This window comes from Mastigoproctus giganteus, chromosome 10 (genome assembly GCF_048544385.1).
Source record: "Mastigoproctus giganteus isolate SK-2022 chromosome 10, ASM4854438v1, whole genome shotgun sequence".
NCBI classification, from domain to species: domain Eukaryota; kingdom Metazoa; phylum Arthropoda; class Arachnida; order Uropygi; family Thelyphonidae; genus Mastigoproctus; species Mastigoproctus giganteus.
In genome coordinates this window covers 103,436,126-103,462,106 of record NC_143584.1, presented here as the reverse complement: position 1 = coordinate 103,462,106, position 25,981 = coordinate 103,436,126, and the positions used below count along the sequence as shown (strand labels likewise).

General features: G+C 38.1%; 1 protein-coding gene across 2 annotated transcripts in view; it reads left to right on the top strand.

Moving 5' to 3' along the window:
* Positions 1–25,981, top strand: part of nes (lysophosphatidylcholine acyltransferase 3 protein nessy) — a 546,012-nt gene that overhangs the window by 508,044 nt on the left and 11,987 nt on the right. For both annotated transcript variants that reach the window (XM_090382308.1, XM_090382309.1), the window contains exons 11-12: positions 6,925–7,072; positions 21,727–21,885. In XM_090382308.1, coding sequence (XP_090238434.1) covers positions 6,925–7,072; positions 21,727–21,885 — 307 coding nt within the window. The remainder of the gene's footprint in view (positions 1–6,924; positions 7,073–21,726; positions 21,886–25,981) is intronic.

The window sequence follows — 25,981 nt, the reverse complement described above, 5'->3', positions numbered from 1 at the left end:
AATTGCATTTCAGTAGAAGCAGTTCAAGAACCACTTTCACCTCTGCCAGCAGCTACTGTTAATCTATTAGGCCGTGTATCATCCCCAAGCTAGCAGTTTTCCGACCCACCTAACTCTGCCTCGATAAGCCGACCGGGCTAGCCGAGTGGGTAAAGTACCTGCCCGGCAACCCAAGGTCGCGGGTTCGATTCCCGCCTCGGGCTTGGATCAAAGTACTGCAAAAACCTTGGGAGGTGCAATATGGCCATAGAAGCCGATGCGCCAACAACTACCAAATCAAAAAAAAAAAAAAAAAAAATCTGCCTCGATAGCATCAGCAAATATTCTTGCGCCCTTTCTATTTAAATGTATTCCATACCTGTAGAAGCAGTCTCTCGTTAAAAAGCACAGACCAGGCTGGGAAAAATTCTACCCCTTGAGCTTTACACAATCTATCCAAGGCTGAATTGATTGGCAAGGCTCTCATCATATACTCCCTCCTATAGTGTCTGGGCAGAATTGCACACACTTTCAAATTCAACCCTAACTCACAGCTTTTTTTTTTTTTTTTCCAACCTTGACCTTTACTTGTTAAGTAATTCTGCCTTGCTCTTACTCTTAATATCATTAGTGCCAACGTGTACAACATCACCCTTTGTGCCCTTAAAAGATATCTGCTCGACAACATCATCAACCTTTGTCCCTGGCAGACATACCGTGGTCTGTTCCACCTATCCCTTTTGTACAATATGTTCCCCGTTTCCCTGAGAATAGTCACCGACAACTAGTTCCTTTGGGACCAGCGCACTCTGCCCTGGGGGGTTGCAGTTTTGTTGCGTGATGTTCAAGTGCAGGCTCTGGCATTGACATGAGCAGCCGAGAACTTGATGGGCCCCTCAATTTAAATCCTTCGAGGGCATCCACTCTGTCCTTCAAGCTCTCATATAGTCCCATAACAAATGCACCTGACTTTTGCACCTGATTTCCTTACACTCTTTACACACACAAAGGCATTCCGTCTTGGCAATATCATGTCCCATTCCTGATTGCTCTACAAACAACAAACAAGCAGTGCATTTTAAAAGGTTGTGACTCAGAGGACAACTGCCCCCCCCCCCATCAGTTCTTCCCTGAGCCACAGCTCTCCCATTAGTTTGAGCCTTTTACTTTGCTGCCCTGGTCTGAGTCATGATTTCTATTCAATTTCAAATAAAATTCCAATACAAAATATAACCCTAAACTTATATCCCAGTGCAGTTATAATGCTATATATATGTATTTCCGTATCGAATATTATCTCCAAGTTACGTTATATGACTTTCTTACCCACTGCCAAGTTATGTGTATTAATTTTATAATGTTACATTTGTAAAAATTAGATATGTATTTAGTAAATTTTACTGATTAATTTATACTACTATACTCGTATCTAGTTTTCTGTTAAACCTTACGCTATCTAGTTCGGGGTATACGTATCGTATAACACTGGCAGCAAGTTACGAGCTGTGAATTTACAGACGTGATGTATTAATTACTTTCAAAATTGCGTTATCTAAATTCAGAATAAACCACAGAGCTTGACAAGGTCTATAAGCTACTTATAGAAAATAATTTAATCTAACAGTTAAGTCAATAAACTGGCTAAATATAATTAAAAACTTAGCATTTGCGGGAGCTGCAAAACTTGTCCAACCCGTGGATTAGATACCCTTACCAATACTAAGTAATAACCTACAAAATCTCTATCTAAGTTCAAATTAAACAAAATATTGTTACTAGGAATATAAAGCAACTCTAGAGAATAAATTAATATGCCAAATTAAGTCAATAAAAAAGCAAAAATTTAGAAAATTTTTCTATTAGCTGGAGCCATAAAAACTTTGTCTGTTCATGTGTACTCTCATACCCAAAATACCAGCAATGTATAAACATAAATGTATAAAATAATATAAGAAATATAAACAATAATGAATAGATATGCGAGTAGTCTACTCAGTTTCATTACAAAAACTAGATGCACTTCTTCTTCTTCTTCTTTGGTCCTTAGCTGGCAGCTGGGGGAGGCGGTTGGCCACGCAACCAGTATGCTGCTGTAGGTGCCGCAGGGTTTCGGACTTGCTCTGTGATGTTCTTCCATACCTTACGATCCATGGCTTCAGTCCTGGCCTGGTTAAGGTCGAGACGTCAGCTCTTCAAGTCATCTTCCACTTGCTTGGCCCACGTTTTCCTAGGCGTGGTCCGTTGGATGTTCCATTGGGTGGGTCATTGTCTCCAAAGGAGTGTGGATGGTATTCTGTTCGTGCCCATTCTACATACGTGGCCAAACCATCTGAGCCTTCGCTTCTGGATTTGGTCGGCAATGGTTGGTTGCTGTTGGCATCTGGCGCGGATGGTATCATTAGTGATGCGGTCGCGAAGAGAGATGCCCAAGATCTGCCGCAGGCATCGCATTTGGAATACCTCAAGTTTGTTCAAATCTAACTTGAGACAAATCCATGTTTCCGATCCGTAAAGAAGAATGGGCAGGATCAAAGTCCGGAAGAGTCGGATTTTAGTCTTTGTGGAAATGTTGATCCTCTTCCACAGACACCATTTGAGCGAGGCGAACGCAGTGGCTGCCTGTCCAATTCTGCTGTGGATTTCCATGGTGGATGCAACTTTCTTCTCCTGGACCAGCGACCCAAGGTATTTAAAGTCCTGCACTTGCTCGATCTGGACGCCTTCGAGATAGATGGTGGCTTGCGACCCATCTGTTGTCAGGGTCTTTGTCTTACCAGCATTGATCTTCAAACCGTATGGCCGGGCAATGCGGGCAATGTCGTAGAGGATGTCCGTGGCTTCAGCGTCGTTACCGGCAAGGATAGCACTATCATCAGCAAACATCAGGTCAGTCACATAGTGATCCTTGTCATATTGTATGCCCTGTCTGTTTCTGAATGCTTGCCTCATAATGGCGTCGACCACGATGTTGAAAAGCAACGGGGAGGCTACATCCCCTTGGCGGACTCCAGTTTGGATGGTAAATTCCTCAGATAAATCATTCTGGATGCGCACCTGGCTGGTTAAACCGTTGTATGCAGTTTGGAGGAGTGTGATGACTTTTCGAGGTACATGTTCAACCTCTAGTAGTTTCCATAAGGCAGGCCGGTGGACACAGTCGAAAGCAGACTTAAAGTCAATGAAAACAATGACGGTTCGCTGTCCACACCGGATCCTCTCCTCCATCAGCTGACGAATGGCAAAGATTTGATCACAGCATCCTCGCCCGGGTCTAAATCCTGCCTGTTCTTCTCGACTGGTTTGCTCGCGATGTTTTTGCAGTCTTGACTGGATGATCTTCATAAAGACCTTTCCGATGATGGAAAGGAGGCTGATGCCACGGTAGTTCTTGAAGTCCCGGTTATCACCTTTCTTGTGGATCGGTACGATTAATAGCTTTCCTCCATGTTAACGGAATTTGTTCAGTGCACCAGATGGTTTTGAGGAGTGAGTGTAGTCGGCGAAGCAGTACATCTCCCCCGGCTTTGATCGCTTCTGTGGTGACTTGGTCCACTCCTGGTGCCCATTCTTCAGGGATTGTATGGCTGCTTTCACTTCTTCTACTGTAGGCTCAACATCGACCATGGAGACCTCAGGGGGGTCGATCGAGAGTGCTGTTGCTGGCGGTCCCTGAGGTGGGTCGTGATTATACAAAGCTTTGAAGAATTCACTCCACCGTTGCAGGCGTTCGGATGGTGATCGCACGAAGGTCCCATCAGCATTCTTGATGTTGTCACTAGTCAATTTGGTCTTTCCACTCAGACATCTGAGGGTGCGGTACTCGTTTTTGGATGCCGCCACTTCAAGATCGTCTGCCACTTGGTTCCAGTATGCTTCTCTTTCTGCTGTCATTCTTTGTCGGACTTCTCGGTTTAGCTGCCGGTACCGTTCAAAGTCGACCAACTTTGCCTATTTCCGTTTGTCCACGAGGTCGAGGCACTCGTCTGATATCCATGGTTGCGTTCGACGTCGGGCAGGTGGACATAGGGGCTTGGCACATTCCAGGATGGCATCAGAGATCTGCTTTTCTTCTTCATTTATATCCTCGGGCACAGCCAGCATCTCGAAGCGGTTGGATAGGGCGATCTGATATGCCTGTTTGTTGGCAGCATTCATTAGCTGCCTCCAGTCCAGCTTGGCTGACCGAGATGATCTTTTTGCATGCCGTAATTTGCACTATAAGAAGACCAAAAACAAATTTGCAATCAGCTTCCAGAGATCTGTTTAGTCCACATATCCCTCTTCCCCTAATGAAACTTAGTTGTTGACTTGTTATTAGAAGTCGTGGACAGGTGACATGGGTAGTTTTTTTGTTTAATGTTGTATATCGAATTATGCAGGAATTTTGTCTCGCTGTTGAAGCAGCAAGACAAAATTCCTGCATAATATTTCGTTAAAGGATCAATGCATTTAAAATCAACAGTTATCACAAAACAGCATTCAGTTTCTATATTAGAGATGGAAAAGCTAATAATAATATGAATGGAAAATCAGATTCAAAAGCGAGTTCCCGAGTCTAATGTCCATTCAAGAAAAAGCAAGAAGTATTTATGAAGATATTAAGGATAAGTATAGTGAACCCCAAGCCAATTTCGTGGTAAGCTGCGGGTAGTTTAATAGGTTCAAGCATTGCGCTGGCTTCTGCATTATAGTATGCAGTGAAGTCATCAGTGTTGATTCTGCAACTGCAGAGAAATTGTGATGAGTTGGAAAAAATTATTGATTATGGCAGCTATTCAGCGCATATCTTTTAATGTTGATGCGACTGCTCTGTATTGGAAAAAAATGCCGGATCGCACATACATAAAATTTTATATAAAGAGGAAAAGATGAGGCCAGGTTTTGAAGGCTTCAAAAGATAGAGCAAACCTCTTGTTTGGGGCTAATAGAACGGGAGATTACAGATTGAAACCACTGCTTGTTTACCATTCTGGAAATCCTCGTGCATCTATAAAGCCACCCTATCCGTGTATTTCCGAACGAACAAGAGAGAGAGGATGGATAGCAATATCTCTCTTCGAGGATTGCTTTAAATGCTGCTTCATTCCCAAGGTTGAAAAATATTATAAAGACAATGGCATTCCTTCCAAGATAATGCTCCTAGACATCCTATGCACCTAGATGATTTCAATTCGAACGTGAGAGTTATATTTCTATTGCAAACACGACTTCACTCATCCATCCTATGAATCAAGGTGTTATTTCAAAGCATACTATTTACGCACAACATTTGCTTAGGCATTGTCTGCAGTAGACAGTGAGAAAAATTTGATGTTAAGAGACTTTTGGAAATCTTACAGTTTTTACCACACCATTTTAAACAATAATATAGCCTCTGCAGAAATTACTGAAAGTTGTTTAAATGACGTTTAGAAGAAAACATGCCCATGGCACGTAAAAGGCTTCGAAGGATTTGAAAAGGATGAACCATGTGATGAGGTTACAGATAAGATTGTCAAGTTTGCAGAGCTATTTCAGTTGGAGTTTGATTCCAATTACTGGAGGAATTAATAGCAGAAGAAGAGAAGGAATTATCTAATGAAGAACTTATTGAATTGCAAGCAGTGATAATGAGAGAAGAAAATGCTAACGAGACTCAAGATGAACCAAGTGAGGAGCCACGATGCTTCATCACCATAGGGTTCGCAATGGCATTTTGTGAAATTGCATTGACAATTTGCTAGTTTTGGGAAAATGGATTTTGACCGGAAATGATTCTTAAAAATTAACAGAGGGGTGAATGATATGCTTGCTTGCTACAAAAAAATCTACGAAGAAAAGAAGAAAAAAAAGCCGCCCAGTCATCCATTACTATGTTCGTTCGTAAGGTTGAGCGGCCGACCCCTACTAAATCTCCTAAACCTCCACAGCAATATACTTATCAGCTGGAGGCGTTGATTCGAAGCACACTTTTGTAATTTTTTCTGCGCATGAACTAAAAAATTGAATAAATTATTCTATTTATATGTTCATCAGACATTTCATTTTTGCTTCACTCAAATTCAGCATGCATAGTTGCGAGGATGCATAAACATTTAGGGAAATTTCGACTTATATAAAATTCAACTTGTGTAAAGTTTTGTGGAACGCAACCGTTATGTAAGTCAGGGAGTGGCTGTACTTGGAATTCCATAGTCGTTATGGAATGATTAGAATTTGGTGGGGGGGGAATAATAGGGATTTTGCAGAATGATTGATGATTCCAAGTCTGTGGTTTTAAATAAGAAAAGTATTAATTGCTGTCATGGAATAATATAATACTAAGACTGGTCACTGATTCCTAACGAAGTGAGCCATTTTTGCCTCAACTTTGTTATGCTTGTCTGATAGTGCAAATATTGACAGTAATAATAAAGTTTAGGGAAAAATGCCAATGTAGCCAACGTCTAATATAGCGAAACAACTAAACATAATTGCCTTTTCACGTTACAGTGTTTATTTCTTCTACCTTATCTCACAATACTGAAAGTTACTTGTTAGAAATAAATGTCACCTTATAAAAAAGGAAAAGACCTGTGGGGAAATTTTAAATTCTAACTGGTACTCGTGCAACTCAGAGAGCTGCAAATGAATGCCAGTCTGGAATGTGAAAAAACATACGATCTGTAGAATTTTTCCTTTCTTAATATTTTTCCAATTGCATGCAGTGTAGTGTAAAATACAGATTTGTAATTGCTTCATTTTTGTGCAAAATTTCATTTCACTGAGATTGCAGTTTGTCTTTTTTTTTTTTTTTTTTTATTCATTTGTCATTAGTATACACTTCTACACATACATACTTTTCAGTTCTAGAGTTCAAAATTCTGATGGAGAGTTTTAAAAAAATACCCAAAACTTATAATTAGGAATTTCCTGCATTTACACTTTTTTTTTTTTTTTTATGTTTAAAATTTATTTCTCTCTTAGATATGTTTTTAAAAGGCTGAAGTTCCTAGGTAGCAAAGTATTATCGCAAATAGCAACTCTTTTCTTCTTGGCTGTATGGCATGGTTTACATTCTGGCTATTATATATGCTTCTTCAATGAGTTCATTGTGATGAAGATGGAAAGAGATGTAAGTTATGTTGTTATTGTTATCTCAGATGATGGTATTAATAATAATAAAGTTTTTTATTTTAAAATTTTATTCCTTTGTCACTACTGTTTGTGTACTTGCTGGGTATGTGATATAAATATATGATTAATGCACCCTTTAATGAAATTTTTATTCTTGTATTGTCAGTTCTTCATAGAATAAGCTGATTAGTTATTTGTAATATTTTGATCAAACAACATGATGGATCCTTTCAGCCTGTTCATATTGCTGTCCTATAGTTGGTGATTAAATACATTCACTTCCAGGCTTCATGTAACATGGTGTGAAGCAATTGCATTTAATCACCAACTATAGGGCTAGCAATATGAACAGAATGAAAGGATCTCTCGTTTTCTTTAAAAATGGTTAATTAAAATAAATGATTCTATCTTTACCATCATTGAGTTTACTTAGCCTTTTTTAAAGCCTTATACACTTCGATTAGATCACAGATGCAACCCCGAGTAGTGTTTTTGTTTATACTCCGGCTCAACCTTTGACTCACTAGGTCAAAGGAGTTTATGATAAATCAGGAATGCAATCATTAATCATATTTTGCAGTCATGGACTTGAGCCATGGTCCACTCGAAGAACATATGCTACTGCTCTCTCACTCCCGACTAAGGTTCTCCTTCAAAGAAACCACTCATGTTTTCAATTTGTTTGTTTGAGTTTAAAGTTGCAGACTTTGGTCATACAAGTAGTTATGCCAAGTCTGGAAAGGAAAGGTCCCTTTTATTTTTTATTAGAATAACTAACCTAACACACTGCTTTGTTATTCATGTCATTACTCCTGCCTCCCCATGGCATGGACTGTAACATGAATGAAAAAACCTCTTGGCCAAAATGAGAATAAAATAGAAGTTGAAACTTTTCTTACACATGGACTAATGAGATCATCTTTTACTGAAACAGACTAACCTGATTCTTCACAAATTAAAAGGTAAGAAATAGTTCATGTCAACAAGATCACCTAGCCTTTCTTTTTCATTCATTATCAGATATTCCTCTGCTGTTTTACCATCCAACAAAGATTAATTGAAACAATGAAATCAGGATCATAAATCAAACTAATCATGTTTGGTGGAATTCCTGTTAAAGTAAAATCCACACCCATCTGAATACCCCAAAAGAGTTATAGTAGGGTGGGATCTCAGAGGAAGGAATAATTCAAGAAATGACCAATCAAAATGTCATACAAACAAAAAGAATTTTAATTTGAAACATGAGAATTAGTGCCTTCTTAAATGTTAATACTTACTCTCAATAAATCAAATGCTATCATCAGGTGCTGCAAGTGCAAGAAATAGGGACACTCCTGGGTAACATGCGACCACAGGCACCATGATATGCTGAAATTGTGGTTTCACAGAGCGGACCTGAGCCAGCTAGGATCTGACTTCTTTCACCTCTCGTAATTGCAAAGGTAACCATTCAGCACATTCAAAAAATTGTGAGCTGTGGAAAGTAGGCAAAAAAATACAGGAAACAAAGTTAACTGTCAGGGATCAAAAAAAGTATGTCGTGCACCTTTATACCAAAAAACTCCTATGTGCAAACAGTCCATTACAATCTTTCTATAGCCACTCAGACTAACACTTCAGTCCCTCCATATACGTCCAGACGCCTCCGTAGCCAGGTGGGAAGGAGCAGCAGTGCATAGCACACGCTTCTTGATTAGACCGGGGTTCGAGCCTGTCACCACCAAATACAGAGGATGTGGAAAGGTCAGGGAATGACCACCGCATATTCCTGGAGCAATATGGCCTTAGTTGCTAATGCTCCTAAAAACCAAAATAATAACAACAACAACAACCATATACGTCCTTTTCTAATTGATTAGTTCCTTACTTATTACTAAGCAGCAGCAGCAGCATTCCAAACAAAGTCTTGCAGAGCAAGTAGTTAATACTCCAATTACAGTTCCACTGATATTCTTGCAACAACATAAAGAGCAGACAAATCAGTTCAGTACCAACAATATTCAGGCCAAAAAGCAATTGTCCAAATATATGTTAACAACCTATAGTACACCTCCATGCACTAGAATATCTGAACAAATCAAAATACAACTCGAAAAACCCAATAAAGAGCACATAATCCAGTGGAACTGTAAAGACATATTGTCTTATGCTGATGACATATTACCTGATTAGTTTATACAGTCTAGTGGACATTAGTTTACAAGGAACCAGTTTAACTTCGCAGGTAACTCCTCTGAATAAAGAAGTTTATAGGAAAGACAGGAATGCTACAAACTGTACACATGGGAGGAATGCAATTTTAGTTAAATTTTCTTCTTGGATTATCCCTCTTCAGACCCACTTAAAAGCTGATACTTGGGAATAACTGACTGGTTTCATTATACCTTTCTCCAAATAATTAATTTTTTTTCACTAAAAGTAGCAACACCCTTCTGGCTCTTTGGGGATTTAAGTGATGTTATCTGTTTTAGGGATCTACTCATATGGATCAAAGAGGACACCCGAGCGAGTCTTGATAACTACCACAACTACTAGCAGCTAACCTTATTAAATACTGGCCATCTTATCTGTATTCACCTTTCCTTAGATCCACTTCAGCAGTTAATCTGTCCATCTGTTCTCCCACACTGTTCCCAATTATGGAGTGGACAGTCATAGACAATCTGACAGCCACCGTAGCCAAGTGGTCAGGAGCAGGAGTGCAGTAGCACGCGCTCTTTGAGTAGACTGGGATTCAAGCCCCTGAATGGTAAATACGGTCAATCTGCCAACCCGCACTAGACCAGTGTGGCAGGTTATAGTCCATCCTGCAGTGGGTTGATAATGGCTGTACTTTACTTTTTTTTTACCTGATAATGAACATTTTCCAGTTGTATACAAGATCTAAACACAACAATTCCAAATTATAGAATAAAATGGAAGATCTCCAAACCAGAATAAGCAAGATACTGGGTCTGTGTTTTGTTTGATTAATAACTTATTAAAAGATGGTCAGTAGAAAGTCACTGAGCACATGCTCACACAAATTTTAGCACCAGCTTCTGAAGCAATATGCTAGTGCACACCAACACAGCCATGCAAAATACTGGTTAATGAAACATTTTGACAATTTTGAAAAGCCAAAAAAGTCTCCTGAATAAAATTTGCTAGTACCATCACCAACAGTCAACCAATATGGGAGACAATTCAACAATTAAATGGTGAATGCCTTACAGTTTCTGTTCCAGTGTGGAATGAGCAGGAACTACCTTCCACTGAAGAAATAGGTAAATTTTCTTAGAGTTTTAGTCAAGCATCTGCATATGACAACTCTTTTCTGAAAATCAAAATCTCAGCAAAAAAGTATAAGACAAATTTCAGTACTTCCCAATCATCCTTTTTAATCAGCTCTTCGTTATAACTGTACTCCAAGCAACTCTTCACAGATAGATTAGCAATCTTCTCGGCAGTATTTTTGCAAAACCTCCTTTATAATTCTTAAATAGCTAAACATTACTGTTTTAAAAAATATTAGTTTTTTATAACAAAAACCTTCCTTGAATGTGTATATTCTTCCTCACTGGATTGCAAAAAACATTTTATAAACTAGTTTAAAAGACTGTTAAGTGAATGAAATTTCAAAGATGCACATATTTTTTCTTATGTATATAAGCAATATTAAAAAGTAAAAAAAAAATATATATATATATACACATATATATACAGCAGACTCTTAACAGCACATGCTTCTTGATTAGACCACCAAATATGGAGGATGTGGAAAGGTCAGGGAACGACCACCGCATATCCCCAGAGCAATATGGCCTTAGTTGCTAATGCTCCTAAAAACCAAATAAACAAACAAACAAGCAGACAATACGAATGCTGGCGGGGTTGTTAATGACAGTAATGACAGTACAGTACTGCAACAGGATCTAGAAAAGTTGAGCAGATGGGCTGAGAGGTAGCAACTGAAGCTTAACATTGACAAATGTACAATGGTGCATATGGGTAGCTAGAGTAACGTACCAACTGTGTGGTACTACACTCAGTGCAGTGGAGAATGAAAAAGACTTTTGGGGGGGGGGGGTAGTTGTGCAGTCAGATATGAAGTTTTCTGAGAAGTACAGAGAAGCTGCAAGAGTAGCTCATTGTGCCTTGTCAAAATGGTATACAGGAACTTTTCTAACAAGGATTATCCTCTTATATAAGGCAGTGGTTAGACCACCTTGAGTACTGCTTACAGGTCTGAAGACCTCATTTTAGGAAGGATGTAGAACTGCTAGAAACAGTACAGGGAAGTGCATCAGGATAGGTGAGGCAAACAAAAAGGGGTGCTCTTACTAAGAAAGGCTTAAGTTCTGTGAATTGCACAGTCTGGAAACTAGGCACCTTCGAGGTGATCTGATTGATGTGTATAAGGCCTTGAATGGTTTCAGCAAGTTTAATGGTAATGGGATTCTTCCTCTTGCTCAGATTATTCAGCCAAGGGGACTTAAATTCAAATTAAGGGAAGACAGTTGTAGAATAGAGGTGTGGAAATTTGCTTTTAGCCAGAGGTTGGTTGATTGTTAGAACGAACTTCCATCTGTCATAGTGGAGGTCGACAACTTAAATAATTTCAAGGCAGAACTAGACAAACATTTGGAGTGAATGGTGGGTGAAATGGGGGTTTTTTTTTTTTTTTTTTGCTGATGCTGTATAAGCTTGCTTTTTTGCATCATATGCCTCTACTAATGCTAATTGAGGTTCATATATTGGAAACAGTAATCCCACAATAACATACCGATTAAATGGCACCATGTCAGTGTTGTAGAGATCAAAAGAGACATTCCATTTTAACCTCCATTTGAGCTTGCCATTCCCTTGGCCGAAGCCTATCCATGGCTAGTTATCAATGGGAATAATTTCGGAGTCTTTTAGAATTCAAATTTATTTAATTTTAGTAAAGTCAATTTAAAACTTAGAACTCCAGAAAAATGTTGATTGTTTGGCCACTTAGCGTCACACGAGAGAAATCGACCTTGAAATTGCACTTTGATCAAAAGAGACATTCCATTTTAACCTCCATTTGAGCTTACCATTCCCTAGGCCGAAGCCTATCCATGGCTAATTCTCAAATGGGAATAATTTCGGAGTCGTTTTAGAATTCAATTAATTTAATTTAAAATAAAATCAACTTAAAACTGAAAACTCCAGAACAACGTTAGTTGTTTGGCCATTTAGCCTCACACGAGAGAAATCACCTTTGAATTGCACTCCGTCGATCTCAGTCGTGTGAGTTACTGCCCCTGTCACTAGGGGTGTGCCTCTCCTATCTATATTCAATCTTAATCGTCTCTGAAACACTTCGCTTGCATGCTTATTAAAGTACTCGAAAAGTTGTTTGTCAGTGAACATAACCCAGAGTTTCTCCTTCTCCGAGATACCAACGGATCTTTCTAATTCAGATCTCAGATCTACATAATTAATACGCTCGAACATCATCTGCTCAGGTGTCTCAAGCTCCCTGCATTCACATGAGCCACTATCGCTCAACCCCAATTGATAGTCTTAAGGCCAATCCAGCATGTTAATAAAAATGTTGATTGCAAACCAAATTGCAACCATACCTTCATTCTCACATTTATTATTTCCACTTTAGGTATAAACATATACGTTTGCCTTCCTTTTTCTGTTGAGTCCCAACTTGCTTGCCATTTCAACATGATTTCCTTCAATATTATTTTCTTTTCTTCCTTAATATCTTCTTTTGTATACACCCTTCCTGCATCTGGATATTCATTTATGCCCATAAGAATTTTCCTTGTATTTCTTTTAGTTAAATATACCATTCCAGCAATTAACACCACATAATATGCTGGGACTCTACCAGAGATCAAAAGAGACAGTGTATATTGTATAGTTTGGCATGAAGTTGTCTGAACAGTGTGGACAGTCTACTAGCACAGCTCATGGGGTCAGATATACAGGGCCAAGGAAGTCTTTATTCCATTGCATAAGACAATAGCTAAGCCAAACCTTGAGTAATTATATGTCTGAAATACTGCATATAGGTCTGAAAGCCATATTTTAATTCTTGGTGCAGTGAAGAGCAACCAGTTAAGTCAAGAACATGGAGGTACTCTTTAAACAAATGAGTTTGGTTCTGCAAATTGCCTCTTGGTATTGGGCATTTGCAAGGAGATCTGATTTTAAGTATAAAGCTTTAAATCGGCTGAGTAAACTAAGCATTATAGTATTCTAGCAGTTTGTCAGCCAATCCACACACACACAGGGACGTAAACTTAAATTGAAAGTGGATGGCTGTATTAGTGGACAGATAGGTACCCTGGTGATACAACAGTTGGCAATCCACTTATGAAGTTTAACTCCACAAAATGAGATATGCTGGATGGTGTGCAATAGTAAGGTACTGAAAAGAGATTAGGATGAAAGCTTCAGACTTTGGGAAATTTACTAGACAAAAAGTTAGTGCAGAGCATCATTTTTGTTACATCTCATATTGTGAATGCATTCATACCAGTTGTCTGGTATTACACACAGTTGTCTGGTACTACCTCGAATAAGCTAGTTCACCAGTAGAGAAGACTAATGTTATTTATTCTTGGCAGGTACCACCACCCAGATGGCAGCGTTTCAAAGCTTGTTGGCTTCTTTACTATGAACTAAAATGATGCTTTGCACTAGATGTTTGTCTAGTAAATTTCCCATAGTCTGAGGCTTTCACCCTTTTTAGTGCTTTGCTATTGCACACCGCTGGCATTCCTCTCATGTGGAATTAAACTTCATAACTGGGTTGTTTCTCATTGTATCACCGGGGTACCCATGCTTGCCCACCAAGTGGCATTGCTCCTGCCTCCCTGTGGCAGGACTGATAACCTGGGTGGTAAGCATAAACCCCAGGGCCAAAAGGAGCCATCATGGATACAAACAATTAACCACCTTTAAAGCCTTCGAGCTCAAGATCAGAAGAAGCTTCTGACATCGACCATGACTCCAATCAACTCAAAAGGCTTCGAAGGGAAGCACAGTTTGTGACAATATGCCAAATTTCCTGATGATACATTCTCTATCCACCCTGTGGCCAAGTTATCACCAAAAATTATGAAAGACAACAATTCGGGGACCTACTGATTGAAACACCCACCTCAAAACATTCTGAGCGGCTGTTAAAGACAACATTCGTTGGGCTGACAGTATCAATTACTTCCCACAAAAGCTTAAATTCATCAGGTGTTATCAGTGAGTGGGACCTAATTACAGTCACTGAAGGAGAACTACTCCAGAAACTCAGAAGTAAAAAAGTAATAAATGTGAAACAAGTTATGAGTAAAAAAGATGGAAATCTCATTCCAAATCAATCCATCATTTTAATGTTCAGCACTCCAGACTTACCATCTTCAATTAAAGCTGGCTGTTTAAACTGTTGGAGTCAACCTTATATTCCGAATCCCTTTTGTTGCTTCAATTGTCAAAAATATGATCATTCCCTGCACTGCTGGTCGAGGTGATGCCATCTGCAGATCTAAGGAACATATTCAAGCAGATTGTTCAGTCACAACTCCTGCTTTTCCAAAGGAAGTTACCCCAGCCTTTTCCAAAGCTTGTGAATTATGACTAACAGAAAAGAAAATATAAAGTCAAGTCATGTTTCCTGAAGCACTGGGCAAGTTGTATTGAGCATGCCTAGTAGTCATTCCTAAGCCTCTTGCACCCAAAACTGTTTCTACTGCAGCACAAACATATATATCAGTTCTGCCTAACAACTCTCTACCTAACTCGGTCAAATCTATAATAACAACTATAAAAAAGATATTCCTCCCAGGAAAACTAGCAAAGTCACAAATACTCCTATCAGCATCCTTATTGATACTCCATCAGTCCCATATGAGCAGTGGTGTATTTGGGCCAGAACGACATTCAAGTACTTTTTTCTAAATGTTTGTTGTTAATTAAACTACACAGTTCACCATTAGAATTATGAAATCCAAATTTTTATGTCCGAACTTGGTTGCGGTCTCATCATTCTGCTGTTAAGGGTAGTCAAAAAGGGTAGTCACACAAGAATACGTAATCGATCCTGTATGAGAATTTCTGTGATTCTTCTGAACAGTATTTTTTATATTATTTTGGAGTTTTTGTTTTCGTTTTTTTCTTTTTTTAATAGTTATAAATAAATACTGAACAAATATTCTAATCTTTGACTTTTTTATTTTTGCAAATGAAAAAAGCATAGGTAACTATTTGTAGTTAATCGACGAGCATTCCAGTACTATTTTTTTTAGCAATACATCTCTGCATATGACACAGACGAATTGAAATCTGACACATGCTCAAAAAAAAAAAAAAAAATCAAATCTCCTGCCAACAGTATGGGTGTAAATGATCCTTAAGATAATGAGGAGCCCATTTTAGAACACCACGCGAATGACACCATGGATTCTGGATGCCCTTTTTTTCCCGAAAAAACAAAACAAGACAGACAGAAATGTGCCACCTACAAAAAACAGACTAATCTGACACAACTAAACCTAAATAATGCCCTATATCATACAATGGAACTGCAGAGGACTAAGCAGCAATTCGGACAACTTAAGAGATTTAAAAAAAAAAATCATTCAATTCAATCAGGAAACATTTTTATCATCACACGCTTCACCAAAATTTACAAATTACACAATGTACAGAAAATACAGGAGCTACAATGAAGTCTTTTCCCAGAGGAATAGCTGTTCTTGTTAACTCAAATATATGAGTTAACTCATACCTTTGAGACACATTCACTGATAAACTGCTCTAGAAGTCGTAGAAACTCATATTTCAATTGGCACATCAATTACACTAGTTTCCATATATATTCCGCCTTCTCAACCATTCCCAAATACAGAATTTGATAATCTTATTATGCAACTCCCATCTCCAATCTGTCTTTTTGGTGACTTCATTGGACACCATCCATTATGGCAGTCACCTGCAACACACACACAAGATGGAAACTGATTGAAACACTCATAAATAATAACAAGCTAAATAAACTAAACCTGATCCTCCCACCTATATTCACCTACCTACAGGATCTACCTCCACAATAGATTTATCAATCTGCTCATCATCAACTTTGCAAATATGACATGGTCACTGATGAATGATCCTTTAAACAGCGATCACCTTCCAATTATTTGCTCATTACAAACACGAGTAACTCCAATTCTCGAGCCAAATCCACCTGGACGTTCAAGAAGGCAAAACTGGGATGTCTACTCCACCCAGGTCCAGTTAGACAGGAGTTACATACAGCAACAACCCATTGATAATGTAGCTACCTACATTACTAATCATATCCTAACTGCTGCTAAAGATTATATTCCAAAATCACGACCTCACAGATGCTCCCACCAAAACAAATGGTATAATACAGATTGCTCTGATACCAAACGTGAGAAAAACCACACTTTGAATAAATTTTTACAAGTTTCCCACTACCAGTAATCTTATCGAGTATAAAAGACTTAAAGCCAAAGCAAGAAAAATTAGGCATAAAACTAAACATGACTCCTGGATCTCATTTGCCTCAACTATCAACAAAAACAGTGACTCATGATTTATTTGGAGAAGAATACAAGTGCTAAATGGAAAATTCCTGCAACCGCCCTCTCCAATACTCCACTGGAATGGGAAAGATCTGTTCTCCAAAAGAAATAACTAATGCATTAGCAGATTCATTCTCAACAGTATCCACTTCGTCCTCTTACACTGTTGCCTTTCGATGCATCAAAGCAGATACAGAACATCACAAAATTAACTTCTCCACACATCTTTTGCTTCTTTACAATCAACCATTTAGTTTGACAGAACTCAAGGAACCTTTAAATAAATCTTCAAAAATATGCTGCCAGCCCAGATGGCATTCATTACATTATGCTAAAATAACTACTTTAAAAAGGCTTATTTATTCTACTTATTTTCTATAATTGGATCTTCTCAGAAAATATTTATCCACTTTCCAGTCATCATTCCTTCATTCCTGCCTTACTAAAACCAGGCAAAGAACCTTGGTTCAAAATTATAGACCAATCTCTCTTACCAGCTGCATGGGAAAAATTTTTGAAAAAATGGTTCATACAAGACTTAGATGGATCTTAGAATCAGAAAATCTTTTATCAGATCATCAGTATGAACTTTCATAAGAACAGATCCAACTCTGGACATACTCATTAAAGCTGAATCCAATAGTTGTAATGCCTTCTAAGGGGTCATCTCAATGAGATAATTTAGAATTTTCATCGTCTGTCTCTTTCCTGGTCTGCTATCAAAACATACTGTTTACATCTCATATTCAGGGAGAAGGAATTCCACAAGGATCCATACTCAGTGCAACCTTATTCGCAATTCGAGTCAGCAACATGACATGAGATATCCCCAAAACTGTTGAGGCTTATGTGTATGCGGATGATGTTAGTTGCAAAGCATGAACACTTAACTGTCAACTCCAGCTTGCCATAAACAAACTTGACTTCTGGACTTCATGCAATGAATATCGACTGGCAGAGCTGAAATCTACCACCACTCACTTTTGCAAGTGATGTGCTCTCCAATGCGATCCTAAACTACAGCTAAACAACGGTCCAATACCACTGATTAATAGCATCAAATTCCTGGGTGTGATGTTAAATAGAAAACTAAATTTCCAAGCACATGTCACTTCATTCATCTACAAATTGATTGTCTAAAACAGTTGAACATACTTCGGTCAGTCTCATCCATGTCGTGGGCAGCTGGTAGGTACACATTACTACATCTTTAAAAGTCTCTAATCCATTCAAGCTTAGATTATGGTTTTCTGGTGTACAAATCAGCTAAGAGAAAAACATTAGAATGGCCAAATGTCATCCAGCACCATGCTTTGAGGACAGCCCTGGAAGCTTTCGGGACTTCTCCAGTCCAAAGCTTTTATATTATTATTAGCTATATGGTGCAAGGAAGCCTAAGACTTATGTTGCACCAGCCAAAATAAAATTCCTGAATTACCCTGAGAGAGTGTTAAAAGTAGAGGTGAATCACCAAGAAAGAGAAGAATGATGACAGCCAGCTCAGGACCCTGGGTGTACCAAGCCCATACTCGCCAGATGTGTGAGCCCTTGGGGTTAAATTGAAGTGCATGACCTCCCGTTATAGCTTAGAAGAAAAACATTGCTGTTTCAGTATGCTGCTAAGATCTGAGTCTCCCATTACATTCTAGTTTTGAGTACCTGTATAATACCTATTGAGATTCCTTTTTTGATAGCTGGCCAAATGAAAACCAACCTACAGCCCTTACACTTAGAGAAAATTTTCAAACTTGAAATGTTTACTTAAGTAACATTTCTCGGGACACAACTCTCCCTGTACCACCCTAGTTATGTGCTCTTGCCTCTCATGATGACCACTTTTGCCAATGGGGTAAGGATGTTTTATCTTCCTCCAATATCAGACAGTTGCAAACAGCTCATGCTACCATCAATGTCTGTACAATATACATGGACGGATCAAAAACTGATACTACGGTAGGTGCTGCAGCAGTTTTTCTTTCATTCACAGTTATAGCTTTGTTATCAGGTGAATGCAGTATCTGCACTGCTGAACTGTACTTTTTAAAGTAGCATATGATCAGATTATTGATCTTTCCATTTCCAGTGCTCTAATCTATACTGACTCTCTCAGTGCAATCTCTGCCATAAAGGAAAATTTATCTTCCTCTCATCCAATGCTGAAAACCATTCACTATCAGTTACTCTCCTGCAGCAAGTCCAATCAATCAGTAACATTTTGCTGGTTTCCAGGTCATTCTGGGAAATAAGAGTACTGCTCTTGCAGCCAAACAACCTCTTCCCACATTCTCACAACACCTCCAGGAGGTTCCTTATATGAATGACAAGCCTATAATTCACAAGGCTTATTACAATAACTGGTCACAGATCTGGCAAAGTAATACTAACAACAAACAAGATCCAAAATTGAACTCTTCGTAGTCAGACAAAACAGACTAGAAGAAGTGGTATTGGTAAGGCTGAGAATTGGGTACACTCATCTTACACACCTGTTTTTATTGTTGGGAGAAAATCCATCCCAGTGCACATCCTGTCACACTCAATTCACAATCCGTCATTTTCTGCTAGACTGTCCTCTTTATTCATTCATCCACTCCGATCATTCTACAGATTGGATGAAGCTTAGACTTTGTCCCATTTGCTTGGAAATCTTGTCAACATAGAAGAACTTTTAATTTGCTTGAAGCTTATTGGTCTATACACATCAATATAATTAAATAGGTCTGATATATTAAATGAACTATTAACAGACACAATTTAGCTACAGTAACCCTTGTGTCACTGAACATCATTCCAACACTGGGGTACTTACTCACCCATCGATGAGAGGCTAACAAGCTTTAAAATTTGCCTTCTGGGTGGTGGTATTCACCACCCAGAAAGCACCATTGTAATAATCTTATTATGCACTTAAGAATAAGTCATTAGTCTTCTCTATTGGCAAAGCATTGATTATTTGAGGTAATGTAATATTAGGCAATTATTTTGTTACATCACAATATGAGCTGTAACAAAAATGCCTTATTTTAATTTGTTTGTCTAGTGCAGTGGTTTTCGACATTTTTTTTAATCATGACACCCTTAAGTAAGTAATTTATTTTGTGGGAAACCCTACTCAGTTTTCTATCTGTTAGATCTGATTCTCTCTCTGTGTATATATATATATATATATATATATATATAGAATAGAAGTAATAGGTACAGGAGTGGTAATAAGAGACCCATCTAATAAGAATATAGACCCATCAACATCTACAATAAAAGAGACTCCTTCAGTTTCAATGTTGTCAGCTATACGCACTGGCACACACGGGCGCCTCCATAGCCAGGTGGGAAGGAGCAGCAGTGCGTAGCACACGCTTCTTGATTAGACCGGGGTTCGAGCCCGTCACAACCAATACGGAGGATGCGGAAAGGTCAGGGAATGACCACCGCATATCCAGGAGCAATATGGCCTTAGTTGCTAATGCTCCTAAAAACCAAATAACAACAACAATGCACTGGCACTCTAATATCTCTTAAAAAAGTTTGTGCAAACATTATTCTTTCACAATGCATCAGAATAGTTAACATATGTAACAGACTGATAAAGCATAATATAATAACCCTATATAACAAGCTGTTGGACAATCAATTTCCGACAGCTTACCACTACCACTTCAACAAAGCATTCCAAATCTTAAAATATAGGAATATAATTAACCAATCCCTAGATATTACAAATATACTAGCATAATGACATCCTCTACATCCAGGCTGTGTAAATAATGTATAGGCAATACCCCTTAACCTTTTTGGTGTCTCACAGTCTGGAAAACTTGTGCCCACCGACTGGTTATCATAGGAGTATTTTTTTTTTTTTTATGTGATTATATTTTCACCATGATTGGTAATGTAATGGTCTACCTCCACCATTATTAACATTACTGATTTAAACACATGAGACACAGTCCCAGAAATTACATTCAGGGTCCTACTTCAGGAACGGGCTAACGACCCCGGACTACCCGAGCACTACTAATCCCTCTCATCTTCACATTACTTTTTACTGTTCTGAATCCCTATCTTTTATTTCTTGTGCGTGGTTAGGTTTCGAAAGCAATATCAAGATGCTATTTTGCTGCTATACATACTGACTTTGCCTCATACAAAATTCAGCGTCTTTTTCATGCTAACTTGTACATTATGCCTTCTCCCCTATCTTGGGACATGTGGCCTCATTGTGTTTAATCCCCCCGTCAACCCCGTACATCTTACTCCTTTCCGATGCCTGAGGTCACTTCTACACACATACCATATAGTCATTGAAACATGCACGTAGCATTCTTTCCCTCACTGCAGCACACTGGATGACCGTCCCCACTTCTCCGGCTTGCGTAATCAGTAAGTACGATTCCTGACCGTCTGTTCCATCTCATGATTTCAACTTTCAGTGATTTTTAGTATTACCCTACTAACTATATTCCTTATCTATCATTTCTCTGCCTCTGTCTGGTCAGCCATGATATATACGTTAGCATTACTATTAAATGACTTCAGAACATCAACAATAAACTAAAAGCCTGGTATCTTTTTACCACGTGCTACGTATATTTCATGTTAGAAACAGACATACATAATCATCAGGAATTTAAGTATATCTGTTTGTTATCTTTTCCAGTTTTTGACTGTTTTTTCAGGCATAAGCTAAAACATTCTGAACAGTAGTGAAATTCTAGCTTACGAGTTAACATGCATCCTGCTGTATGAATGGCCCTTGAGTACAAAGGCCATCCATATCACATCATAAAGGATGTGTGATGTGACATGGATATTTACATTCACAACACATGGAGAAGTTTTAGGGATGGGAATAGTAGGAGTATAATTCTAAATGGCATGTAAATGATTTTATGATAACTGAAAGGAAAGTAGAAACTGATCCAATTATATTAAAAGAAGCATTGAATCACATCATATCACACCAATTTTCAAATCGTTTTGGGATTTGGTACTTATTTCTTGATGTTTCAGTTTCTTTCTCTCTGTGCATTCTGTGCTTTTATAAAACATTAAATATGTGAATTCATTTCTCCTACAGGTTGTAATGGTGATTGATCGTCTTCCATTGCTGAAGAAAATTTTGAGCCTTAGTGCCTTGGAGTTACCTCTTAGATTTCTGATGAAAGTTTATGTCACCGTTATGATGGGTTACTGTATAGTCCCATTTGTACTGTTATCAGTCGACAGATGGTGGAAAGTAAGTATTTCCATCTTATTAAGATATGATCTTTTGTGACAAAAGAATTTGATGTGATTTTATAAGTCACCCTTTTTGTTTCTTAACCCTGGTTAATAAATCATTTAAGCTTATATCTTAAACTGTATAACAACTAAACAGGGTGAAATAAACAAAAAGATAACTTTAAAAAATTGCAATTTTAAAATAAATATATACATCATTTATATTACTGGCATCTTCAAGGAATGATGAGAACTTTCCATTTCAGTAAGAGGAATGTTTGTTAATTTGGGGTATAATTGAGGGGGGGAATAGCTGTGAGACAACGTGCATTATTTCTGTAAACCTATTCTCTATTTGAATAGTGTGCTATCAATGTCATGCGATATCTCCACAACACATGAGGGCATGGATATTTCCATTATGAGAAATGAGATAAACCAATGGATGGTGACAGTGATACAAAAAGTATATCCAGAGAAGAGACACTCTCAGTATTGAAAAAAATACTGAAAAATAATAAAAAGTACTGTCATTTATAATATGTGGTTATCCGTTTAAAATGCAATCGAGTTTGCAATACAACAATATTTTATTTTTAAAAAAATACAGAATTTAATATTGTGCTAGAAGTGTTCTCCTTGCTTAGAGTAAATGCACCCACTCTTTTTTACTATGCTTGATGCAGTTCTGGGTATATGTTTAATAATGGTATGAAGACAGTACAATTGAAGGTACACTTATCTCATTTTTATCTACAGGTCTGCTTGGATATTTATTACTGACATTGATATTTATTATTACTTTATTATTTAACATTAGAAAATGATTTGGGTGCAGGTAATGTTCCAAAATAAAGGTATGTACCGCTCTTCAAATACCAGTGCTGCCACAGTGAAAATGCCTTCTCCCACCTGTCTAAAAATATCTCACTGAATATGCTGTGACATTGTGGTCTTTGTTTCCATTTATCACACAACCTGCATAACATAGTTTCAATTTTATTTTCATAGATTCAGAACAAATATAACATTGTTAAAAAGAACTGCATGTTTGGTTTGCCATGATGTGCTAATTGCATATTATTTTGAGTCATTACCATTAAAGGCTGTATTAACTATTAACTTTTTATATGGTGTAGACTAGGATCATTTGTCTAATAAAACAAATTTTCTAAGGTGGGGGAGCTTACGAACAGTGATCCAGATTTAAATTGAAATACAAGAAACTGGTTTAATTACAGATACTGGCAGCCTATACTCTCTCTCACTCAAGAACTTGAATACAAAAATGATATCTTTGTTATGAGCTGTTCCTAATGTGTATACAGAGATAACAGTGCACATGATATCATAAGACAGAGTTTGCCAAACCTTTAGTGACGAAATACTTTTTATCTTGCAATATATTTACAGAACACCTGTATTCTTTTGTGACTATTTCGGTTTTTGAAATAAAAAATACATAATTAAAGCTCAAATATATTTTATTTTTGAAACTAAAAATAAAGTTTAATGCACAGTTTCTCTAAGGAAAACATAAACTATTATAAAAATCCATTCAAAATTAACAGTTATGCTCATAAAAAATGTTATATGCATACAAATGTGTTAAGTGAATATGTCATATCGAGTACGTGATCTGTCAGTAATTGCAAGAAATGTTAAATTATACTCATACAAAAAGTGATGTATGCTTCAAATATACAAAATTTAAATTGAGAGGGGGGGGGAATATTTTTATTAATTATAATTTTTTCATGGAATGCTAGTATTCCATGGAACACAAATTTAATACATCTCAATAGATGTATTCAATTTAATTGAAATATTAGACATTTGAGCCTCCCTTGATTGGGGGGCACTGGTGCAGCACATCCATCCAATTCACTCCCCATTTGCACAGCCCTACACATCAGTATCAAAAGCCTTCCTGAAATTCAAGTATATGATGTCAAAATTATTTCTTGCATCCAGTTCCTTCTCACTGTATCATAGTAACTTGTCAGATTGGTTAGACAAGACAGCCCCTTAACAAATCCATGCTATGACTGCAGTGTAATTGCACTCCTCTCCAGATAGTCCTGCATTACTCTTTAACCCCTGACTTCATTCATTTTTCCAGGAACAGAAGTTAAGCTAATAGGTCTATAATTATTCATGTTACTTTTTGATCCCCCTTTATGAATTGAGGATACGTTTGCATATCTGCAATCCATAGGGACCTCCCATGAATCTAAGGATGCTCTCATTATTATGGCTAAGGTTTGCTGCTCCCTTGATAGAGTGGATCCACCCCAGGTGCCTTTTTTATGTTCATTTTCGAGAATTTCTCTTCTACTTGGCTTTCAGTTATCACAAAGTCATTTGCCCCCCCCCCCCCATTTGAGTTTGATTAACTTCTGGCATCTGCTCCCCTAAAGAATTCCTCATGTGAATGTAGATGCAGAATACCTATTCATTTTGTCAGCAACCTGAGCAGGGTCATCAACAGTTAGCCCATTGACATCAAGTGGTCCAATGTGATTCGATCCCACCTAGAGCTTGATGTCATCCATGTACACCAAGTGTGAGAGGGCGTTAGGTTTTTTCCTTCCTTCTTTGAGGGTATATATATATATACACACACACACACACACGTGTTGTTGAGCATAGTGGATAAAAGAGGCAGGTGATCTGCCTGTATTTTGCCAAGCATCTTGATCCTTAACCTTCAGATATATGATTACTTGCGTACTATACCCTGGATGACATCATCCAGGTGAACTCGTCAACTTGTGTGTGCAAGTGAACTTCTTGTACTGGCAGTTGTGTATATTATCTATTCCTGGGGTTTGCCAGTTATACTTCTTCCTCATCAATGTCGCGTCTTCGCTGTTTGATATGCTGCTCCAGAACTCCTCTATCTTCTTCTGCTTGGATCATCCATTGCCTTTTTTCCCCCTCTTGTCCAGACTCCTGTAGTAGTCTCTTTGGTTTTCATTGAAGGTTCAGTTTGTTTTTCTCTGGGAGCTCTCTTTGTTTCAACGTATTGCCTTGCTGAGTTCGAGGAGGTTCTACTTCAATGCATCTAAGTGTACTCCTATGCTCTTCACTTTGCCAATTAACTTCTGTTACACCATTGATACCGGGTTAATTGGCCTATCTTAACTTTTAGTTCCTTCATGTTTTGCTAAAGCTTTCTTTTCACAGTTCCTTGTTTTTTCATTCCTTCTGCTGCTGGTCTCTCATTTCTCTTCCATTGATTCTAGTGGCTACAGCAGCACAGTATATGGCTGTGTGTTTGGCTTCCCATGTTACACCATTGCTATTGAGATAATGTAGTATTATTTGCCAGTTAAGGTGATCTGTGATTTGCCACGGGATTTTGTTATGGCCTTCTTCTACTTGAGCTCTTCTGGATTGTATTTCTTCTTGCTCTTCCTCTTCTGCACTCATTCTGGTTTGGTGTTGTCCATATTCTTTGTTCTTTATTGTTCATATTTCGATTGAATTTTTTTCAAGATTGCAGGAGTTATCAGGCTCTTTATGACAATGGTACTTCTGTGGTTTGCTGTTCACTGTTCAGGTCACTGAACATGTGGGAATCATTCCAATCACTTGGTATGTAGTCTTGTCCTGTACATCGTCATATTAGTCTCTAGCTTGTTTACTTCATAGTATGTTTGCATGATGAATGTATTCTCTTTGATACTACAATTCATGCGTTGGGTGGTCACTGGTGTGGTTGTGCAGGAAACACTTCCAGTCTGTTGGGCTGGATGGCCTTGGCCTTCTATTGTGGTAGCCATATGGGGGAGGAAACACCACTTGCTCCACTGCCTTCCTTGGGAAACCGTCTCCGACATTTCAAACCAACCCCTCTGCCTAAAGCCTGAAAGTGAGTAACTTTGTCCTGCACCATACTCAATGCAGTTTGAAGAAGAAGAAGAAGAAGAAGAAGAAATCTTTATTGCATACGAAAAAAAATGCATATGCCGTACACAATACCCTTCACGGCTAGAAGCCAGGGGTTTACAGTAAAGGAACAGTAAAGATGGATAACAATGTTGAAGAGAAGTAATGAACAGTTGTTCATTACTTCTCTTCAACATTGTTATCCATCTATGAAGGTG